The sequence below is a fragment of the Myodes glareolus genome, chromosome 4 (assembly GCF_982192425.1).
Source record: "Myodes glareolus chromosome 4, mMyoGla1.1, whole genome shotgun sequence".
In the NCBI taxonomy this organism is placed as follows: domain Eukaryota; kingdom Metazoa; phylum Chordata; class Mammalia; order Rodentia; family Cricetidae; genus Myodes; species Myodes glareolus.
The window spans coordinates 102,721,587-102,742,658 of record NC_142029.1 but is presented as its reverse complement, the minus strand read 5'-3'; the positions used below and the strand labels follow the sequence as shown (position 1 = coordinate 102,742,658).

General features: G+C 43.4%; 1 protein-coding gene across 1 annotated transcript in view; it reads left to right on the top strand.

Moving 5' to 3' along the window:
• Positions 1 to 21,072, top strand: part of Bmper (BMP binding endothelial regulator) — a 246,480-nt gene that overhangs the window by 134,240 nt on the left and 91,168 nt on the right. Inside the window, exons 9-11 of the mRNA XM_048446635.3 lie at positions 623 to 763; positions 2,760 to 2,864; positions 6,578 to 6,623. Coding sequence (XP_048302592.3) covers positions 623 to 763; positions 2,760 to 2,864; positions 6,578 to 6,623 — 292 coding nt within the window. The remainder of the gene's footprint in view (positions 1 to 622; positions 764 to 2,759; positions 2,865 to 6,577; positions 6,624 to 21,072) is intronic.

The window sequence follows — 21,072 nt, the reverse complement described above, 5'->3', positions numbered from 1 at the left end:
TGGGCCTGGCAGGACTTTTTAAACATCAAAGGCCACAGCCCCACCAGTCACATAATTCCTCCAAGACCATACCTCCTAATCCTTCTGATTTTTCTCAAACAGCTTATCAACTGAGAACTAAAAATGCAAATATGAGTCTTGGAGGGAGGGTGTCCTCATTCAAGCCAACAAAGGTGGCTTGCTTTCATTGTGATACCCAGTATCCCTTTCTGTCTATGGAGCTTCCCTCTCCAATAAGTCTCAAACCGTGCTCCTCCTAATTTCTAAGGATGGTACAAGAAGCCTGAACAAGCTCTGTTTATGTAGAGAATGAACGAAGGGCAGGAAGAAGGAATTGTGTTGGCCATAGTGATCTGGGATTTCTTCCTCTGAGCAAGTACATTGAGCATGAAGTTACAGGCTAGTAGACACAAGACGGGGAGCGTGCCACACCCTCATCTACTACAGGTGTTAGTCCAGAAACATATTTTGAGGTGGATGAAATGTTTATTGTACCACAGGAAAGCACGGGGCTAGGAGAGTGCAAGGTCAAGTCGCTGCGGGTTGTTAAAGGAGGGCTGGGGAGGATGTCTAGGAAGGGTGAGAGTCGTTTTGAATTCCTAGTCTGCCTTTGGGCCCCCAGGACTCTACAATGGTGTGTAAGAAGAAGTGCTCCCAGCCTGGTGTCTGTGACAACAATGGGGATGCCTGCTGTGAAGAGTGCCTCCTGCGAGTGCCCCCAGATGATGGCAAAGTGTGCAAGTTTGGGAGCAAGGTTTTCAGGGTATGTATGAGACAGACCGTTACAAGTGTCGCCAGATGTGGGAGCCATTATGCTCTAATGGCCATTAAAAGGTTCTAGACATAATGCAGATTAGAGTTTTATTTTATTTATACATTTAAAAATACACACATATATTTAATATATTAATTAGTACATGTATGTGATTACATACATACATATATATATATATATGTTAAAAACAAGGATTTGAAAGATTCCAAATGTGTCAATGTTAATTACTCTTTCTATATGTGATCAGTCACTGCCTGAAACTCAGCTGAGCAAGTCATGTGGTTGGTGTGGCTTTGGTGCCTAAATGACAGAGAGCATCCTATTCACTTGGGGATGTGCAGTACGCATTGTCAAGATTGTGACCATGGCCAGATCCTGAGGGATCTGTGATTAATTAGGTGCTTTCAGCAGCATTCTACAGATTCCTAACACAAATGGCTTGCGATGAGGTGTTCAGATGATGATGCTTACCATGTAAGTGGCCAGCATAGGTTTGAGAGTCCAGCCCCCTGATACTCAAAGGCTTGCCTACTTACTGGCCTTCCAACTCTGCCCACAGTGTGCTCTACATTGTTTTCTGGTGATCTTAAGTAGGATAGTAACCATTTCACTTCAACAAGTGTGTGTTGGCTTAATTCAGACTGTCTCCCCTCTCTTAGATATGTTTTCCTTGAGGAGGAAAGAGAGATTCTGTATAAAGACACACCTGATGACAGCCATGAGCCCGTTGTCCTTTAACAGCATGTCAGATGTGGAGGCTTCCTCAAGGCTTCCTTTCCACTGACGTGGTTGAAGAGAGGTCTGGATTCTTAGGGACCTCATCAAGCCTGTAGGAGGGGGTCCTACAACAAGTTTTCAGAGACACTTATGTCATATCCTCTTTATTCAAAGTCATCACTTTCCCCTAGAGCTCCAAGATAAAATAGACTCCTCCCTTGATAGTGCTTTAGACAAAAACTTTCTAGTCACTTTATAAAAATGTTTCTCTTAGTACCTGGGGTTTAAAGTACTTTACAGAGATTGTAAGCCCTGGGAATATTTGCTCATAGAACACTGAGAAATTCAATACCCTTTAAAAGCAGATCCAGTTAGTTCTGTCTCACCTGAAAGGAAGCAGACGGTGGGCAGTCCTTAAAATGGCTTCAAAAATTGAGACATAAGAGGCTGGGGTTGCACCAAAGATCTTGAATCCACAGGCCTGGAAAGGAATCCCCCTTTTGTCTTTAGATCTTCCCAACTTCAGTACAGTATGTCCTTGCCTAATGTGTTCTGGCTCAGAACCGGATAACTGCACCCTATAAAGCCAATGAGCCCAATACATTTACCAAGCAGCTTTCTAGCTGAGCAAGAGTTTAGTCTCAGAAATGCTTCCCCAAATGCCCTCCTACATTTTCAGAGGAGAGTGCTAGCAAGGCAGTGTATAAGCTATGCATGTTTCTCGGGTTGCTCTGTCTGGGCTCTGTGAGTTCAGATGACTGCCACCAAGGATCTGTCTAGCCACTGGGAACTATCTGATATCCTCTTTTTTTTTTTTTCTCAAGTCCTAGGTGGCTCAGGGGTATGGCACAGCTGGGCTTACGTCACCATATGTAAAAACCTCAATGAACTGTGCTGGCTTAGATAAACAATATTTCAGTCTCATTAAACAGAGGAAAGTTAAGACTTCATTTATGCATTGTGAATGAAAATTCATACTTCTTCATCTTCCAGGGTGAAAGTAGAAAACACATGAGGGGTGAGATGCAAACATAATGTGGGTAGATATAGAGAACCCTCCGTATTTTAGAGCAAGATTCCCCCACCCAATTTGATTACCTATAGATGCCCCAGAGTTATTTGGGCTAAGCTGTGTGATTCAGGCAGGGTAGGCATGCTCTTCTCAATCAGGAAGCCCATAACCCACTGACTCAGCTTCTGCCATAACCTACTGACTCAGCTTCTGCGGTCTCTGCCTGATAACAGAATCCTGTGTTGTGTCCCGCAGGATGGGGAGATGTGGTCCTCCGTCAACTGTAGCATCTGCGCTTGTGTGAAGGGGAGGACGGAGTGTCGCAAGAAGCAGTGCGTTCCTGTCAGTAGCTGCCCACAGGTAGGCTGGGAATTCAGCTTTACTTTCTCGTTACCCTCGGAAATGCACGGCCCACGCCATTTTCTAAAAAGACAGCCAGGCACTCCGGAGGCTGACATAGACCCCAGTAGCTGAAGCCCCTTGCTGTTCCTTCTTGCTGTCCCCACCTGGGAGTCCAGCCTTGTGTGACAAAACTCTTTCCCAGTTCTTGCTGCAGTCTTCTACTCTTGGTTGACGTCTCATCCGTCTATGTAAACCCTTCTCCCACTCTCTCTGCCTAGACCTTCTTTTCTGTTGTTGGATTTTTCCATTTAACATTATAACTACATTTTGCTTCCCTTTCTTTGCTTTTCTCCCAGATCCCAGCTTTCTTCTCATAGCCATGGTAATATGTGGTTGTTTAAAAGTAAATTCCCCAGGAGGATTTCCTTGCCTTACAGAAGCCTCAACTCCTTTGCAGAAAATTCTTCTCTGGCCCTGGCCTCCATTGTAGCCCCACATGGAAATAGCTCTTTTCAAAAGCCCAAAGCGCAGAGGCTTGAATAAAGCCTCCATTATCTTTGAAGCACGGGCTCCATTGAATTCACCTCAGCAACTCGAAACCTTTCAAGGTCTTCGTCCATTTGGGGAAAATGTCAAACCTATTCAGTACCTTCCAGCGAGTGAAGAAAACATATCCATATATTCAGAACATGTCCGCTATTCTCCGCTAGAGAAAGCTTTTAATTTTATTCACATCTGTTATTATTATAAACAAAAAGTTGCTGTTTTTACTTGAGTGCCAAATGAGGCACAAAAAAACAACAGCTGGTGCCATTGCACAACTGAACTGGGGGAGGGGAGGAGACAAGGGTAAAAAAAAAATCCCCTAATTAGTCTTGCTTTAAAAAGCCTCAGACATAAAACTGAAAACTTCCCATAAAAGAAAAAAAAAGTAGGTACAATAAGCAGACTTGAGCGTGGACCGCTTATAAATATTCATTGGGAAAAATGGAATCACATCGTTTCTGCCAGTCCTCGGGGAACCCTCGCTGCTAATGAACTCTCCCAGCACATGGTAGTAATAATGGGCTTCCTTATTCTACAAGACAAAACTGGGGAGCAGCGCCAAGCTGGTGGCTCGCGTAACTCGCCTGAGCAGGCCACTGTGGCGCTTCCAGCTTGACGCCAGCTCTGCTGCTTGTAGTTGGGTCGGGGGTTTCTGCTGGGAAACAGCTCTCTTTCCTGTGTCTGTCTCCCTAGTGATCACGCTGGGTGTGCCACACTCAGGCCAGGAACGTCCATCCGTCCCAGGAAAGACTTCACCCAGCCCATTCGTCCCCTGCTGCAATTGAAGCCAGTGCCCTGGCGTGACTGTGGTCTCCAGAACCAGCTTTTAGTTTCTAGGCATCCTTCCAACCTGCCTTCCCCTTCACACTTCCCCTTCTCAGAGCCAGCACAAGATCTTCGGAGATCGGTTAGCTCTACCTTAAAGCCCTTTTGAAAGACTACTAAACAGTTATTTCACCTTCCCATCATTGACTGGGGAAGTTTTTACAAAAGAATACTAAAATTAAAAACCTGGAAAGAGAGTCTGTGTCCCCTTCTACATCCTTTTCAGGTACCACACCTTTTCTTTTTCTTTTCCTTTTTCCAGAGGGGGTTGTGGTTGTATTCCCTGTATGTCCTCCTGGGTAATTTCCAAGGCTCCAGGAGTTCTGCTGGGGATGGGTGATACCATCAACACCCTGTCTCCTAAATACCATCCTTGTATATTGAGGTATTTTTCCTTCCTGTGGTCACAGAAGCATCCTCACTCCCTCAAGACTTCTCTGCCGAGGTAGGCTCTGAATAGAGTCTTCTTCCAGATGAGGTTGCAGTGTGTCCAGTTTCCAGCTCATTACACACAGCCCAGGCTCTCTGACCTTCCAGTTTGTGCTTTGTTTCCCACTAATTTACTAACAGGACCCGCGCCACTTTCATTTTCTGAACGAGGGAAATGGCAGTGTCCACTGAGATACAGATGTACAGAATTGCTCGGTCACACTTGGATAGAAATCTGACTTTAAACCCTCAATTCCAGTGGAGGCAGAGTACTTCGGACCAGCTTCTGGGGAGACCATTCCACGGGGCTGGGCTGATCTTATTTGACTCTGTCTTTGAGATTCCCAATGGTCGTGGTTCTCTACCTCACGGTTGTGACCCCTTTGGGGGTCGAATGACCCTGTCACAGGAGTTACATATCAGATGTTTATATTATAATTCATAACAGTAGAAAATTTATTACGAAATAGCAATGAAAATAATTTTATGGTTGGGGGTTAGCACAACATGAGCAACCATACTAAAGGGTTGCAGCATTTGAAAGGCTGAGAACCACTGCCCTTTGGCATTATAGAATTTAATGTGCCATTACAGGCTTAGTTGGTGAAGAAAAGAGTGAGGCATGGCTTTCATTCTTCAGCAGCAAAATGTCACTTGAAAAGCCAATGGAATGCTTACTTTGAAAATATTCAAACCTGCTTTGCACAGCCCTCATCGGTAGTGAATGAGCAGAGCGGTGCTGTAGGTCTCTGTCCTGGGTCTTGGGCCACCTCTCTGCGCTTTGTTTCCTTGTTCTCTGTCAAAAGGGGATGAAATCATCCCTACTAGAGTGTGGTCATGAATTTCAAAAGAGGTGAAGCATGGGGTACACACAGCAGCCTGTACTAAATCCGGGCGATAATTAATGTCTTGAAGAACTGTGGTATAAATATCTGGTAAAGGAATGTAGTTTGTGGTGCCCCTGAAATGAAGTCTGCATTTTGTTTCTAGCGTCCTTGTGTTGCATGGCAGCAGCTTCTTCACCTACAGAAGGTGATACACTCAGCTCAGGAAGGTTTCGCACTGCTTAGTAACCATGACTATCATATCATTGAGCCTTAAAGTGGTAACTCATTAAATCCTCATAAGCAGCCCAAGGCCACATGACTGAGTAGTTTCTTGGATGTTAATCTGCTTCCACATTTTTTATTCCCCGTGATTAATCGTAGAGTCAGAGATAAGAAAAAGCCGTCCTCCGATATGGTCCGCAGAGTATGGTTCCTTCTTTAAATGTCAGCTTTAGAAGAAGCGAAAAGGCATTTGACTAGGAAATTGCACTGAATTTCCAGGGCAGTGATGGAAAATTACTCCCTACTACAGAACTCTCTGCTGCTTCACTGGCTTTGATGGTGGAGCAGTGAGTTGGTATGGACGATGTTACGGAGGAAGAAGCCTGGCTGAGTTTGGTCTGCAAAGCCCTGTATCCACAGGACACCTGCATCCCGAGCTTAGATTGCAACGTCCAGGGGAGCTTGCTAAGAACGGCAGGAGGAAGGCTGTGCTAGTGTGGACAGAGTGGTCGTGGTGCCCATTTGTGTGTGAATGCACTTGACCTCTACAGGGCTTGATTTGGCGATCAGTGAGGAAGCTGTGTCCAGGCTGTCTCCATATTCTTTCCATGTGAGAAAAATCACACCGTGCTTCAAGGTATCCTGTTTCGTAAAGGATAAAAAACAGGAAAGGTTTTTGGAATGGTCTTGCCTGCCCTGGGAACCTGATGCTTGAAACGTCATTTGTCACTGCCATCATCACCATCAAGTTCAAGTACAATCTGGGCTGATGTTGTTCAGGATTTTAAATGCTGATATTAGATGTTTGAAAAGAGATTTATCCTCAATGGACTGTTTCTTAACATTAAACTCTGGTCTTTCTTTTTCCCCCCTCTTGACCAGGGTAAGATTCTCAACAGGAAAGGATGCTGTCCTATTTGCACTGAAAGTAAGTTCATTCTTTGGAAATAAAAAATGTGCTCTATTTGTTTGACATTTTGTGATGAATAGGGAAACCTGGTGTGAGTTTTCTGTTGACTCCGTTTTGTAGGTACGTGATAGACACGCCCACCTCCCCATAGACACCTGGAATCAGCTGTCGCCCTTTAACAGACGCTGGAGTGTAGCTATCTCCATCAGAATCTGCTGTCAGGAGGCTCAGTGGTTAGATGGAGTTTTAAAGGACAGATAAATTAATGCACATTTGAAACTGTTAACAGCATTTGCAGTCCTTGGGGCTAGGGTAATGAAGTCTGGCAAAGTCAGACATCCGTAATCACTCAGGGACTTACTTCCTCTCTTATACCACCAAACAACTGCCCTTCCTCTTCCCTCCCCCGTCCTTGTCATCCTTTCTCCTGGGCACATCCAATGTGGTTATGGCAATGGGTTTTCATCTTGACACTTTTAGCTAAGTTCTTGAAGGGTCTATCTAAAAGTCTTGAATTTTGAGAGCCGTCTGCGGTTGCTCTATTAATCTCCGGGGCAGAGCACAGCGCTGGGTTTCACATCAGCCCCGTATGGGGACTTCTGCCTACCTCTATCAGGAAATCACTGTGTTAGTCCCGAAATACACCTGGCTTCGAGACAGCTCGCTGAAGTATGCTATTGAAATAGTGGTGTTAGACATACATTGTCACATTATTTCTGATGCATGGTGGCAGCATTAGCAGAGTCAGGAAATTGATTAGAAACTGTTTCATGAGTCAGTCAGGCTGAGAGAAGTGAACTTTCGTGCTGGTGAAAGCAACTTTCATATGGCAACAGGTTTGTTCTTTTATTTATCTGAAACCAGGGTTTATATTGCTCCTGGTTTTCCCTCCTTTGACTATTTCATGTCATATAAATAAATATGTGTCATTTTGTATCTATATGAAATTATACATGGGAAAATGCTATATATTAATGTATAATGTGTTAATGCTTATGTATACATTACCTGTGTCTAATAGATACTAATATCTTTAAAAATAGAGAGCCATGAACTTTACAATGAATGAAACTGCTTATTGAATTAGCAAAGTGTAAATTATAGATTTAATAAAAGACGTTTCCTTTGAAGATAATGAAGTCATAACTAGCTCAAAGGAGGCTGATGATGCATGACAGTTAATTCAGAAATTAATGCAGAAAAGAGAAGCAGCTACGGTTGACACACGGGTGATTCAGAAGCATGTGCCTAGACTGTTCCCCTGAGTCCTCATCTAGAGACTCTATGTGTGGCTAGTTCAGAGGCCGCCTTCAGCTTCATTCCCTTTTGTATGAGCAATCTCCAGGATGCCCTGATAGCATTTTTCTCTGTAGCCACGTCGGTGGGCTTGTTTGCATTCCTCTGTAGATAATGAAGCAGAGAGAGACTAGATGGAGGAGGGGCAGGCCTCACAGAGCCTTCGGATATTTTTCAGCTCCTCTCTTCTGTTTGCATGACACACATGTGCACATTTCCCAGTTACCTGGTTATCAGCCTCACTAGAACATGGACTTAAGCCAAGCGGTATGGCGCATACCTTTAATTTTGGGAGGCAGAGGCAGGCAGATCTCTGTGAGTTTGAGGTTATCCTGGTCTACAGAGCAAGTTCCAGGACAGCTAGGACTGTTACACAAAGAAATCCTATCTTGGGCAGGGGGAGGGGGGGAGAACACGAATTTTGCACAGAAACAGAAACAACGCAAATCTGGAATTCCCCTAATTTCTAAGAGTCAAAATGGCGATTAGTGACATTTTTTGCAAGTAAAGCTAAATTTTATTAGTTTATCCATTACGATCTGGCCTCTCCATATCTAGAAGTCTGGTGACTTAAAGAGAAATAGAAAGGGGAAAAGAGAAGACAAAGCAAGAGAATTTGTAAGCAGTCATGTGGAGGGCTGTCTTGTGGGAAGTATCGGCTGATCTGCCCCTTCCATCACCCAGGGAGACAACTAGAGAAAGCCACCCAGCTGGAGGGGCACCGGGAGGCCACCCGCTGCACCTGCACCTGCAGGTCAGAGCTGGAAGCATGCAGGCACGCAGTTCTCGGCCCAAGTCTGGATTATATCATCAGATGGCTGTTTCTCAATTTCCCCTGGTGTTCTTTCCATCTGGTCCCCCCACTTTCTCTCCAGCAGCCCTTCCCTCCCTTCTGTAAAACTCATTCTCCTCGGCCAGGCTCATTTGCTCAGATTCACTTAAGACGTGGGAGAGCCTCCAGCTTCTTAGGCGATGCCGAGCTTTCGAGCTTTCCTTACTGCATCCAGGTAGACTTTTCCTGATGTCCCTTAGCTATGGCCTGAAGACCTCCTACTTTGAAATTCCGTTGTTATTATAGCCAAGATCTGGAACAAACCTTCGGGCCCGTTCTTTCCTTGTCTTATTAGTTATAAAACCTCTTCTGGCATACAGGTTTCTAGAGGGAGAAACCAAGGCCAAAATGTCAAGCCAAGGCCAGTGTTTGCTAAAACTAGAAGATGCCAGGGTTTTCAGCCTTTGTTTTATGGAAAGTCTCCCCACTGGCTTTGTTTTAGGAATGTCCTGTGTATTGCAGAATATTTAACAGTAACCCTTCAAAGTGACAAGCATCTCTAGACGTTGTCAAGTGTTCCTTGGGGTCAACCAGTGGTACTCCAAACAGGGAAAGCTGTCCCGGTGAATGCAGAGATGAACGCCTGTAGGACTAGCAACACTGACTTATTGCCAGTACTGTGACTCAGCACAGTAGGACATAAGAGGAGTTGCCCATCTAGCCTAAAATCGGAAGGCCGGGGCCTCTGGGTTTTTTGATTATGTTTTTACTCCTTAATTCTCTGAGCTTACAAGTCATTGTGAAGACAACCTGATCACTTAAACAATGCTGCCATTGCTTTCCATTGCTCGGAAGGGGGAGATAAAATTGCAGGCCCCTCGACAGCCTGCTTCTTCTGTAAGTAAGCAAGTAAGCTTGCTTCTGTCTTTACTACGTAGGCTTGGACTTATATTGTGAATTATTCAACATATTATTCAACATGTATGTATTCCTTTTATTCTATGCTGTAAGGAGGCCAGACTATATACCTCCATAAATGCATATATACATACGTATATGAAGTTGATTACAGCCCTCAGATACTCAAGGTTGCATGTTGATTGTAGATATTAAGTGAATGAAGGGCTGCCGCGTGGCACCGCGTGAACTCTCACTAAAATCCTGAATTTCTTCCTGCCTGGTCTTGTCTTGGTCTTAGTAGAGGTTGATTTTTTTTTCCCCCAGAAAAGAGGAAACACATGTTTTGCAGGCCTTCTCTGCATGAGTCATTAACCATGCAAGTTTATTGTTATGTCGGTAGGAAGCAGTCACAAGGACAGAAAGCCACCCGTACCCCCCTTATCAGAACAGTGAGTAAGGTTAATCTGAAGAGGCGCTGGGGTTCTACTCACATTGGGAGTCCTCTTGGAATCAGGCCCCAGGACAGTCTAAGAAGCATGCATAGTCGCCTCTTAATAACTCACCCGGCACATACCGCTTTTCTTCCCAACAGAAAGAACTGAATTTGGTTTGGATGATTTACTTAAAGTAAAATATTTGAAGTGAGCTAAACAAACTCCATAAAACTTTTGGCAAAAGCGCTTTCTTGCCAAGGTATGAGGCTGTAGCTGGAAGGCAGTCCCTCTGCTTGGCTGCGTGTCATGTGACCACGAGTTAGGTGCCAGGAAGGATCAGAACCCAGGAGGGCCACTCTGTTATTCCTTGTAGCATTTGGTTTATGTGAAATGCTATTTTATAGTGTGCTGGCAAGTAGTGTGTGGAATCTTGACCTCACCAACCCGCAGAGACCAGAATCAGATAAACTCTATGCTGGCGGCAGATCTGTTTCCAAACTTGGAAATAATACTCCAGTGTCAAAGTTTTCACAGATAAGCGAGGTGTGTGGGGGTGTGTGGAGGAGTGGGGGGCTGAGAGATTGGTTATGAGAGAAGTTAATCTCTTAATCAGGTCAGAGGCATCCACAGGCGTTAGGACATGGTCACCAACCCCAGGTCTCATATATTACTTAAACCCTTCCCTTACCTCATACTCAGCCCGCGGCACCCCCAGCTCAAAATGCAAGCATGTGATTTGTAACACTGAAGCTGGCAGGGTCTACTGAGCACATATGTATGTGTGATTGTAATAGCCTCAGCCTCATAGCCCTTAAGTTAAAGGAAATACTGAATTTTGGCAGCTTGGGATGCCAGGAGGTGCATGGTTGCCAGGTGATCCTTTAACCCGACCCCAAGGGGTTAGTTTCTAGCTGTGAAGGTCATTGGACCTACACTAGCTCATAGTAGGCCCTGTACCCACCACAGCTTCTTGCAGAATCTGCCTAGCTGGTCTGTTGGCAAGTCTCTCTACCTTAAACCCATTGGGTGCCTGATGGCTGTTTATATGCCCCAGTAAACAGAGTGATGTAAGAGAACAAACAGGACAAGAATTTCATTTCATGGGGAGGTGGTGGTGGGGCAGGATGCATGATACAAAGTGATCTTGGTGCCTTGTATATGTGAAATATCCACTGAGAGAGCCTCTGCACATCAGTAACTCCATGTTTGGAGTTCTTGCCTCTGGGACTCCAGTTCTCTTAGCCCTTGGAGTTTGTCCTCACCCCAGGCAAGCAAGCAAACTGGCCACCAGACTCAGGAGGCTTGCAGAAGAATCTGCGGTGTTGATTTTAGCCCTGCCAGCGAGGTGTTAAGCTTAGTAGCCACTGAATTTTCTGCCAGTGCTTGTGGAGCTGGCTTTGACACTTTCTGAAGTGTGGCTGGCAGGCTGGTGGAAAGTGAAGCCCCACCTGCCAACAGTGGTCCACACAGAAAGGCCACACAGGAGAAGCGGTGGGGAAATGAGTTCTTCCTTTTGCTGTGCTGTTCTGTTCTGGGAGATGCTACAGCTTTAAAGTGTCTTGCTCCAAATTGGCAGAGTTGAGGGATAATATTGAAGTCATCCTCTAAGAATGGACCACCTTTTGCCTCCATCTCTTGTCAGTTTCTAGGGTGGATTGCTAGATATAATGCTTCTCGCGTATAAACACCCCGTGGAAACAGACAAGGGTGGCAGACTGACACTAGGTATAAGGGTTAGTACTTGACAAGCACTCGGTAATTTACTGTTGCTGAGTAAACTGTGACCACAGTCGTCATCAGTGTCAACATCACTCGCCAGCAGCACCAGTGATGGCAGTGGCGGTAGCCAACATTTATTTACCATCATCTGCTATATATCAAAACACTGTCATGGTTGTCCCATTTGATTTCGTATTCATCTCATAGCTGTTTTTTAGCCAAGTAATGGTATTAGTTGCAGTTTTACAGCCAGGGAACTGAGGCTTAGAGATATGGAGGTCAAAGATGGAACCGGAGTCTCCCCAGTGTTGTCTGGCTCGGGAGGCTGGGTTGGAGTCAGCTGTGTTGAGTTCCCTGTCATTTAGAGTTTGGTACATAGTTACAGCTAAGAAGGGGCAGGGAGATTTGGGAGATTTTATATTCCCTCGGAATTAGAGATTAGAAAAGAAATCGGAAGAAAGTTCTCCAATTTAATAGCTTTTCTCTCTTCTACCCCTAGCCTGGGAGGAAAGGGTATGCTAGCCCCAGGCTTTCTTCTATTGTATGGTTGCTCCACCTATCTGCCCAAGGCAGAGCGGTCGTTGTGCCCCGAGCTTACTTTTCCATGCCCACTCCTATTTCCAGTGCCTGTCCTCCCCCTCTATCATGGCAACTCAGAGGGGAGTGTTTATAAACATGCACATATGTGTGTGCATATGCATAAATATTCTATATAATATTAAACTCAAAAGAACTCTGTATAATTGATAGTAGGCATGGGAAAAGAGCAATGTCACTTTCAAAGTTGCATCTTAATTCATTACTAATCCAGTGTCATAAAATTTTATGCATCTGGGAACCTTCTCTGTGGGGTCTTCCCTTCCAGTCCTCAGTTAAGGAAACTGAAGCTCACAAGAGCACCAAGTAAGAGAGTTGGGATAAGACCCATATTCTTTTCAAACATCCTAACAGAGTATCCATTCTATAAGCCTCCTTGGAGTTTCCTTTGGAAATATAGTTTATTCTTGCTGTTTGTTTTTTAAAATTATTTTTAAGTGATACAGTACTATTAAATCATTCCATTAAAGATTGCATTCTTGTCTAAATATAAATTAATATATCTCTTCCTATGAAGATACGTATAAATTATTACAGGTGCACTGCTCTCCTGAATCTCTAAAGAAATGTAAGCATCCAGTTGTAGCTGAGTATATGGGAGACCTAGACTTAGTGAGGACCCTCTGGAAATATGACCAAAGAACAGGACAGCTGAGGAACATGCTCCGTGGAAAGCTGTGTATGTGAGCAGGGGAAGGTATCCTGCTCTCCAAAGTCACGGCTCCTACAAATGAAGTAAGGTCAGCAAAACACAGACTTCTGCTGGTGCTATTGCCCATGCTGGCATGGAGCAGGGCTGCCAGCACATGCAGGCCACACGCTCTGCTCTGCAGTTTCTAATATGATTCTGCCAAGCAGAAGCTAGTATCTACTCCATTTTACAAGGAAAGGGTCTGAAGGTCAGAAAAGTTAAACAGGGAGAGTGTGGCTAATACTGTTCTCTCTTAATTCTACTCACTTTGGAGGGTTGCCTCCAAATACCGGAGATTTCCCAGGTTTCTCCTTTTACATAGGACAGAGAGTTCTGTGAAATTACCCCAACTTCTGTGATCTCTTGAGATATAATATTTCAGCACTCACCTTTACAGAGATAAGAAGAAATGGCTCGTTGTACACAGTGTTTTTCATTGATTTGCAGTTCATCTTATACATGCTCTCCGTCAAGTCATCGTTCCTTCCTCTGCGGGGTCAGGGCTTCTGTCTTTAGTACATGCATCTGTCCTCTGGACCTCCTCTCTCTTCTTGTATACATCCTCGGGTGTTCCTTTCTCATACTGGCTTCAAAGTTGTTCAAACTTTGAATTTTTAAGCAATATTTCTATTAATTCTCTGAGAATTCCATACAGTGTGTCTTGATTCACTCCTCAACTCCTCATAGCAATCCTTAACACTCTGATCCTTCCCTATCCAAATTTGAGTTTAATCTTTCCTCTCCTCCTCCTCCTCTTCCTCTTCTTCCTCCTCTTCTCTCTCATCCTCCTTCTTCCTCTTCTTCCTCCTCCTTCTTCTTTTGCTTTTTTTTCCCATTTAAATCAATTTGTGTTGCCCAACTAGTCTTGGGAGTAGGGCCTTTCCTAGAGTGTGCTGAACGTATTAGCGATCAAATCATTAACAAAACACAAACACAAAAGCAAAAACAAACAACAACAATAACAACAACAACAAAAACCCCTTACCCTTCTTCTCCAAACAGCTGTCAAATGACAATAGTTTCTCACCTAGTGATGGCATTTAATGCTTACTTTCCCATACTCTGTGATGGAATTTTATCTGACCTGAGTCTGTCTGCACAGGTCCTAAACTTGTGCTCACAACTGTGGTGAGGTCCTGTTTCCCTGTTGTGTCTGGAAAACATTGTTTCTATCTACCACCCCTGGCTCTGACCGTCTTCATCATCCCTCTCCCACAAAGCGCCCAGAGTCTTGTGTGGAAAAGTGTGATATGTTTGTCCCATTTAGGACTGACTACTTCATCGTCTTTTATTTTCTGCACATTGACCAGTTGTGGATCTCAGGTTAATTCCATCCACTGCCAGAGAAAACTTCTCTCATGCGGGTTGAGAGATGGTCTGATCTATGGGTATAGAACGATATTAAGAATCATTTTAGTACTATGTCCTCTTAGAGGAATAAAAGTCTTGGGTTCTTTCCTAGGGCCTATGACCTATCTAGCCACAGATTCTTGGCTCCTTTAACAATGACAAGTTTGGGATCTATCTCATAAAACAAGCATTGTATCTAATCCAGAAAGCGACTGGTTACCCGCTTAACATCTGTGCTACTATTGTGCCAGTGGGCATGCACCATCGGGTCAGCCGCTGCTGTAGTTTACAGAGCGCACGGACAGATGAGACTGACGATTCCTTTGCTCCTTTTGTAGTGTGTGTAATACTTCACAGCACCAGGAAGTCTGGTCAGTAAGAATAAAGTACCAGCCTCGCTTCTCCATGTCCTATGAGAAAAATAGCGAACCTTAGTTTGAACCTTCCAAGGGAGTAAATCCCCTTCTATGTACTGCAGTTGAATTTCATTAACAGTTGCTACCTTTGATTCACCAGATTATCTGAATTAGGAGTTGGTTGCAGGGGTTAGTGGCCGTTTCCAAGCCCTATTACTGACTGAATTCTGGCCTCCACATTCTCCCAGCTGTGCAGGTTTGGAGACCGATCGTTGTTTCTCATATTTCTGGCATTCCTCTCCCCTGTTGCTAATCAGTCATCAAGTCTAGTTGATTGCCTCTTTATGCTGTTTTTCTAATAAATAATTTCCTTTGTGTTCCCATGACAGCTGTACCCTCATCCTGTTGTTTTCTGCTAACCTCTGTCCCCTTCGCTCCAGTCCTTTATGCACACCACTTCAGAACCCACACTCTTCCTTCATGAACATCCAGGCCATCTTCCTTCACTGCTGAGCTTTCCAAGGTCTATGTTATAAAACCTTAGAGCCGAGGAACAGTCCCGAGTAATATCTACCAGACAGGTCCTCTGATTGCATATGTTAAGGAATACTGGATGGGGTAGACTTAACCACACTTCCTTGCTGCGGAACTCCTCGGGACCTTTGCTCTGACACTGGGCATTGCTTTCAGGAGGGTGAGAGAATGTGGACCCGCACCCACCTACCCAATGGCTCTGAAGAGCTTTTAAAGTTTTCCTGTGGCAATCCAACAGGTGGGACTGATGTTTCATAGAAAGCACATTAAGAAATGTTGGTTTTTTGGAATATATTTAAACTTCTCAGACTGGCAGCGAATGAATCTCAGGCCAATTTATTTACATAGTGTGAGTGTCTCATGCCCCCTGAAGCAAGTCCTTGCTGCAGACAGACCCGTCTCTGCATTTCTTGTGCAAGCTGCTTCCTTCCCGTGTTTGTGCTTGACTGGCCTGCTTCCTGCAGCCTTGAGGGATAACTCCATTCTGGCCCCTAATCTACATTTTGTATGTCTTTTATGGATGGACTCAACTCATTATATTTTCACCAGCTCTGTTCTTTCCCTGCCTCTTGCAGTCTCTCACAATAAGAAAAGCAATGGTCACAGTATATGAGCAGATCTAACCTTGACCTTTTTGCAGCAAATCTGCAATGCAATAGCTTTAGGTAAACAAACCTGCATCACAGAGGGAGGAGCTTGTGTCTGCTCTTTGAGCCACTGGATTGCAAGGTGAGATGGGGTTTCAAATGCAGGATTCTTCCAAGGTTCTTAGTGCATCAATTCTGTACACTAAATTAATTTAGAGAGGCAAACTGCATCTCCTCAGTCTAGATGCACGGCTCTGTTACAAAGAGAACTAGCTAAAGAGAAAAGACACCGTCAGTCAACCTGTGTCTAGCAGGAGCAGCAAGTCTCTCTTCTACAAGTTTATTTTAAAACTTTGAAGGGCAGAGGGCATTTTTCTTGTTGTTTGATGATTATCTTCATCTGTTATTTGTGAGTGCAGTGATCTTAGTTATGTAGCAGGCTTTTCTCAAATGCATGGTGTGAAATAAACAGTTACTTAGTGGGAAAAAAAGAGAGAAAAAAAAGTGAGAAAAAAAATCTATGAGTTTCCTGCATTCTGAAAAATAGAGATAAAACCTTGAAGTAAACCTTAAATTTGAGACCTTGAAGTTGGGGAAATGAAATAGAAACTTATTAAACATGAGAGTCATACACTAAATTTTATAACTGACTTCTAGATAGATACCATTAATCTGGAATTCAGACAATCCTGGGAGGTCAGGGACCAGCCTCAAGAGCCTCTACATCCTAGAGGCCTTTTCTGAAGGGGGTCTTCCCTTTTCTAGCACCATCAGCAAATCTGCTGGAATGTTGCTGTGTTTCCTGTCAGTAGAACTCCAAGTGGGGAAGGCACTGGCCTTGGACCACAGAGACTAGATTGTAGTTCTATTATTGGCTGAGTGACTGTGGGCCACAGGTACTTTCTGCAAACTTGTTACTAAGGAGTTAATACAATACTGCGTGATGTACAGAGATGTAGTAAGGATGGAATGAGATGCTAAAATACTAAATACCCCGGCATGGTGCCTGACACAAGCAGTTTGTACTAGATGCTTTGACTGTGCTAAGGTACTAGTTTCCAATGGATGCTGTAGCAAATTCCCACAAAATCTTGGCTTAATATCACTAATTATCTTATACATGCTGGAGGTCAAAGTCAGAAATAGGCCTCACTGTGCTAGGACTATCTCACCTTGTTTTTGACAAAGTTTAGCTGTATGTATAGTTTATATACCATACAGTCAAGCAGTCCAGGCAAGAGCAGTTTCTTGTCCAAATGGCTAGCTTTGTCACATTAAAAGCAAACTCCATAAGGAAATTCTTTGATGCTTATCATCCTCTTGAAGTAATGGGTGCTTCCAGGAGCAGACATATCTCACTGTTGAGAGAAGATTGTTTTTAAAATATTTTAAATGCCATATTTTGTAGGTCTTTGAAGTGTTCAAAGATTACCTATCTATTTGTAATATATCTTCATATATCTAGGAAACCTAACTAGCATGACTATAAGTTTGACTGTTATAGATGACTACTAATTTGTATTTTTAAGCTGTAAATTACATTTTTAAAAGAGTTACATAAACATAATGCCTTAAACAAGAGTAGAAATATACATACATAGAGTATATAATACACAAGAGTAGAAATACAGATAGTATTACAATATTGACCTTAAATTTGTCTCAATAAAACAAGATCCATAGCAATATAAAGTATTTTGAGATTAACAGTTGCTTTTTGGGTTAAATTAGATTCAATAATATTTTTTCATCATTTTTTATGTCATAGCCCCTTTTTTTCTTTAGGAAGAGATTGACTACAATTATTCATTTATAACCAATCCCGTTTAAATGAAAACAAACATTTACAAACAATTATAAAAGGAAATGCTTTAGTTTCCTGGCCGCTCAGACCTGAATAATCACACAGAAACTATATTAATTTCAACACTGCTTGGCTGATGACTCAGCCCTATTTCTAGCTAGTTCTTACATCTTAAATTAATCCATTGCTATTAATCTGTGTACCACCACAAGGCTGTGGCTTACCATAAAGGTTCTGGGCATATTTTTCTTTCAGCAGTTACATGGCGTCTCTTTTACTCTACCTACTCTCTCTATATCTCTGTTCAGATTTCCCTCCTGGCTTTATTCTGCCCTGGTATAAGTTAAAGCAGCTTCTTTATTAAGCAATGGTAATAAAACATATTCATAGAATACATTTTACATGGCTTATTATAGTTTTATATTATCTTTACTGTCTTTTTGAAGACTTTATTTTTTAAAACTTCCTATACACTTTTCCCTCTCTCTTCCAAGTCTATGCACATTTTTTTAAACCCACCATGACCCGTTTAGAGTTTTATTTTTGTCTGAATCTGTTTTTATTGTGTTTCTGTAATCTTGTTTTAATCACTGTTTGAAACTGTTAAGCAGGAGTAGCTAGGACCAGAGTGGTTGCTTTGACTGTTGGTTCTGCCCCGCTCAGCTTTTCAACAGGGCAGAATAAAGCCAGCCAGGAAATCTGAAAAGAAATAGAGAGAGAGAGTAGGCAAAGTCAAGGAGGCACTATGTAGCTGCCCTGCCACAAGCCAAAGCAGTTTCTCTATTAATCATGGAAATAAAACATATTCACAACCTACGGCAGTGTATCCCACATCGCCCTAATGAGGCTGTGCTCCTGGTAAAACCTCAGACAGCACTGTTCTTGCCTTTCCCAGTTTCTAAGGCTACCTGCATCACTTCACCCTTGGCTCTTCCTTCCTTTTTAAAGCATGGTTGGTCCCATTCTTCTCCTGGAAATATGCATGTCATGATCCTGCCTTACTGTTCAGCAAAGGGCTTGTCTTCCTTTCCCTTGTTTATAATGGATAGATCCCCCCCCCTCCCGCATGTCAGCTCATGAGCAAGCCTGGTCCCACTGACGCCTCCCATTAGTTGGCTATTTGATGCCCCACGCACAGGTTCTGGTTTTCAGGCTGTGCTTTCTCTTCAGGAACCTGGATCGGCTTGTCATACTTGGTCAGTGTAGGATAAGAATTAAGTTCTGTTCCAGTTTTGTGGTTCTGAGAACGGTTTTCAGTAGGCTGCATGTCTATTCAGCTGAAGAAATTCCTTTAGGAAGGTAGAAGGATTGGTGCCCACCTGAGCACTAAGCTCCCAGACTGGTATTTCCAAGGTGGTTTTCTTGCCACCAGATATAATTCCCCTTTAATATTTTTCACTTTTCTGTTTTCCCTAATAGTGTGTTTATTCTTAATGTGTTCGTAAATAATTCAATTAATTAATTAAACAAATTTCTGCTGGCTAACTGCCACATGTCATCACTTATGTTTATTTTAAGAAATTCATGATAGCTAATTTAATCTTAGCCAAATATATTGTTTAATTAATTATCCCATTTTCAGCAAATATTTGTTGATATTTAATGGGCAGTATGCCATGCACTGATGTAATACAATTAATGCATATCTGTGTATGCATTTAGAGCGTCCAATATAGCAGTGAGCTCTCAGGACACTGAGAATTATACATGAAATGTACATTGTAAGGAGCTCAAGGCCAGACTTAGGAGTTATGAATTCACATTATAACCATTGGGTGAAGTAAAAAGTGGCTTAACATTGTCAGGAGACCAAGCAGTTGATAAAGTGTTTGCCCTACAAGCTTGAGTTTGGATCTGCAAAACATGTGTCAAGAGCTGTCCCTGTGTCCAAGTGCTGGGGAAGCAGAGACAGGAAGACTCCAGCGGCTTACTAGCCAGAGATTCAGTCTGCACCAGGGCTCAATGAAAAACTCTGTACGCTCAAGGTCAGTTTTGCTCTTTGAATTGAGAAGAAAGAAATATGACACTGGCTGAGGTGCTGAAGATATTCCTGGGGAAGATGGTATTGAAGCCCAGAGAGCTGAAGGAGTGGGGTGATGTGGGTGCACACATGTGTGTACATGTGTCTTTGTATTTGTATGTATGTTTGTGTAGGCATGTGAGTGTGCACTTGTGTTTGTATATGTGCTTGAGTGCAAGTGTTTGTGTGTGCATGTATGTAGGCATGCATGCACATGTCTGTGAGCTGTGAGGTTTGGGGGGGACAGGCTGAGCCCCGGGTAACAGGTGAGAGGTACTAGGATAGGATATACAAGGCAGGTCCCTGAGTGGCAGCTGTGGCTTGGTGGCTACAATCAGTGTAGGTTTGATTTTTGAAGTTAGGAAACAAATTCGTGAGTCCATGTAGTTACGGAACTATGGGGAAACGAATTTCCATATGAGACAAAATTCCTATGGAACTTTTTTAAAACTCAGGGTGTTTTCTTTTTTAATGAAGACAAGTTGCTGTCTCTGATGGTAATAGAGCCCCCACCCCATTCCCTGTGCCACCTTTTACAGGAAAGTTAGAGGACGTGCAAATCCTTCCAGGCATCCAGGTGCCACCTGGTGGAGCATCTGTTGGCTCTCATGTGCCTTGTGGGCTAACAGCTGCCATGGACACCTTGTGCAAGGCCAGAGCTCTTGCATGCAGAAGACACTGGGGGCCTACTTTTTTTTTTCTTAAACCAGACTCTACCATGGTCAGAAGTCCGCTCAGCAAAGAGCAGCTGGCTTGTGTCTCAGGCAGTATTTCTAATCCCAGCCTTTCCTGCATCTTACCCGAGACTTGGCATCTCAGCATCTCTGACCCTACTAAAGTCCCAGCGGCTCAGCAGGACTCCGTAACCCAGAGTCCTGCAGGCCCTGTTTCCCTGAAGTTTGTGCCCAGAAATGTTTAAAGCCATGTTTGTGTGTGGTTAGGATGCCCCTCCGGAAACGTGCTGATCCCTGTGCGAGGTGCTGGAGAGACCTCCCTCTCTGCAGCAGTAATGAACTGAGGCGAAAATTCCCTTCTGGGTTTTCAAAGGAAAACATGCTTGGATGACTGCGGAAATCTTATGACATGTTAAGTGAAATATGGGAAATAAAATTTCATGTACAGGGTTGTCTTAACTCTGTGAAAATAAACATACACACACACCCAGAACTTGTAGACACTGCTTACTTCTTGGTGACAGAACACGAAGGGGCTTTTGTTTCTTTCTTGCGCCTTTTCTGCTTTGTTTTGCTGTTTGGGGAAAAAGTTAGACCAGCGTCTACCCAGATTCTCTTGTTTTTTTGCTGCTGTGCCTGAGATTCTATAACTCTCACTTAATAGTCTTTGACAGATGTTTTGAGAACACTGCTCCCAGAGAAAAGGCATTTCATTAAAATATGTATATCCAGG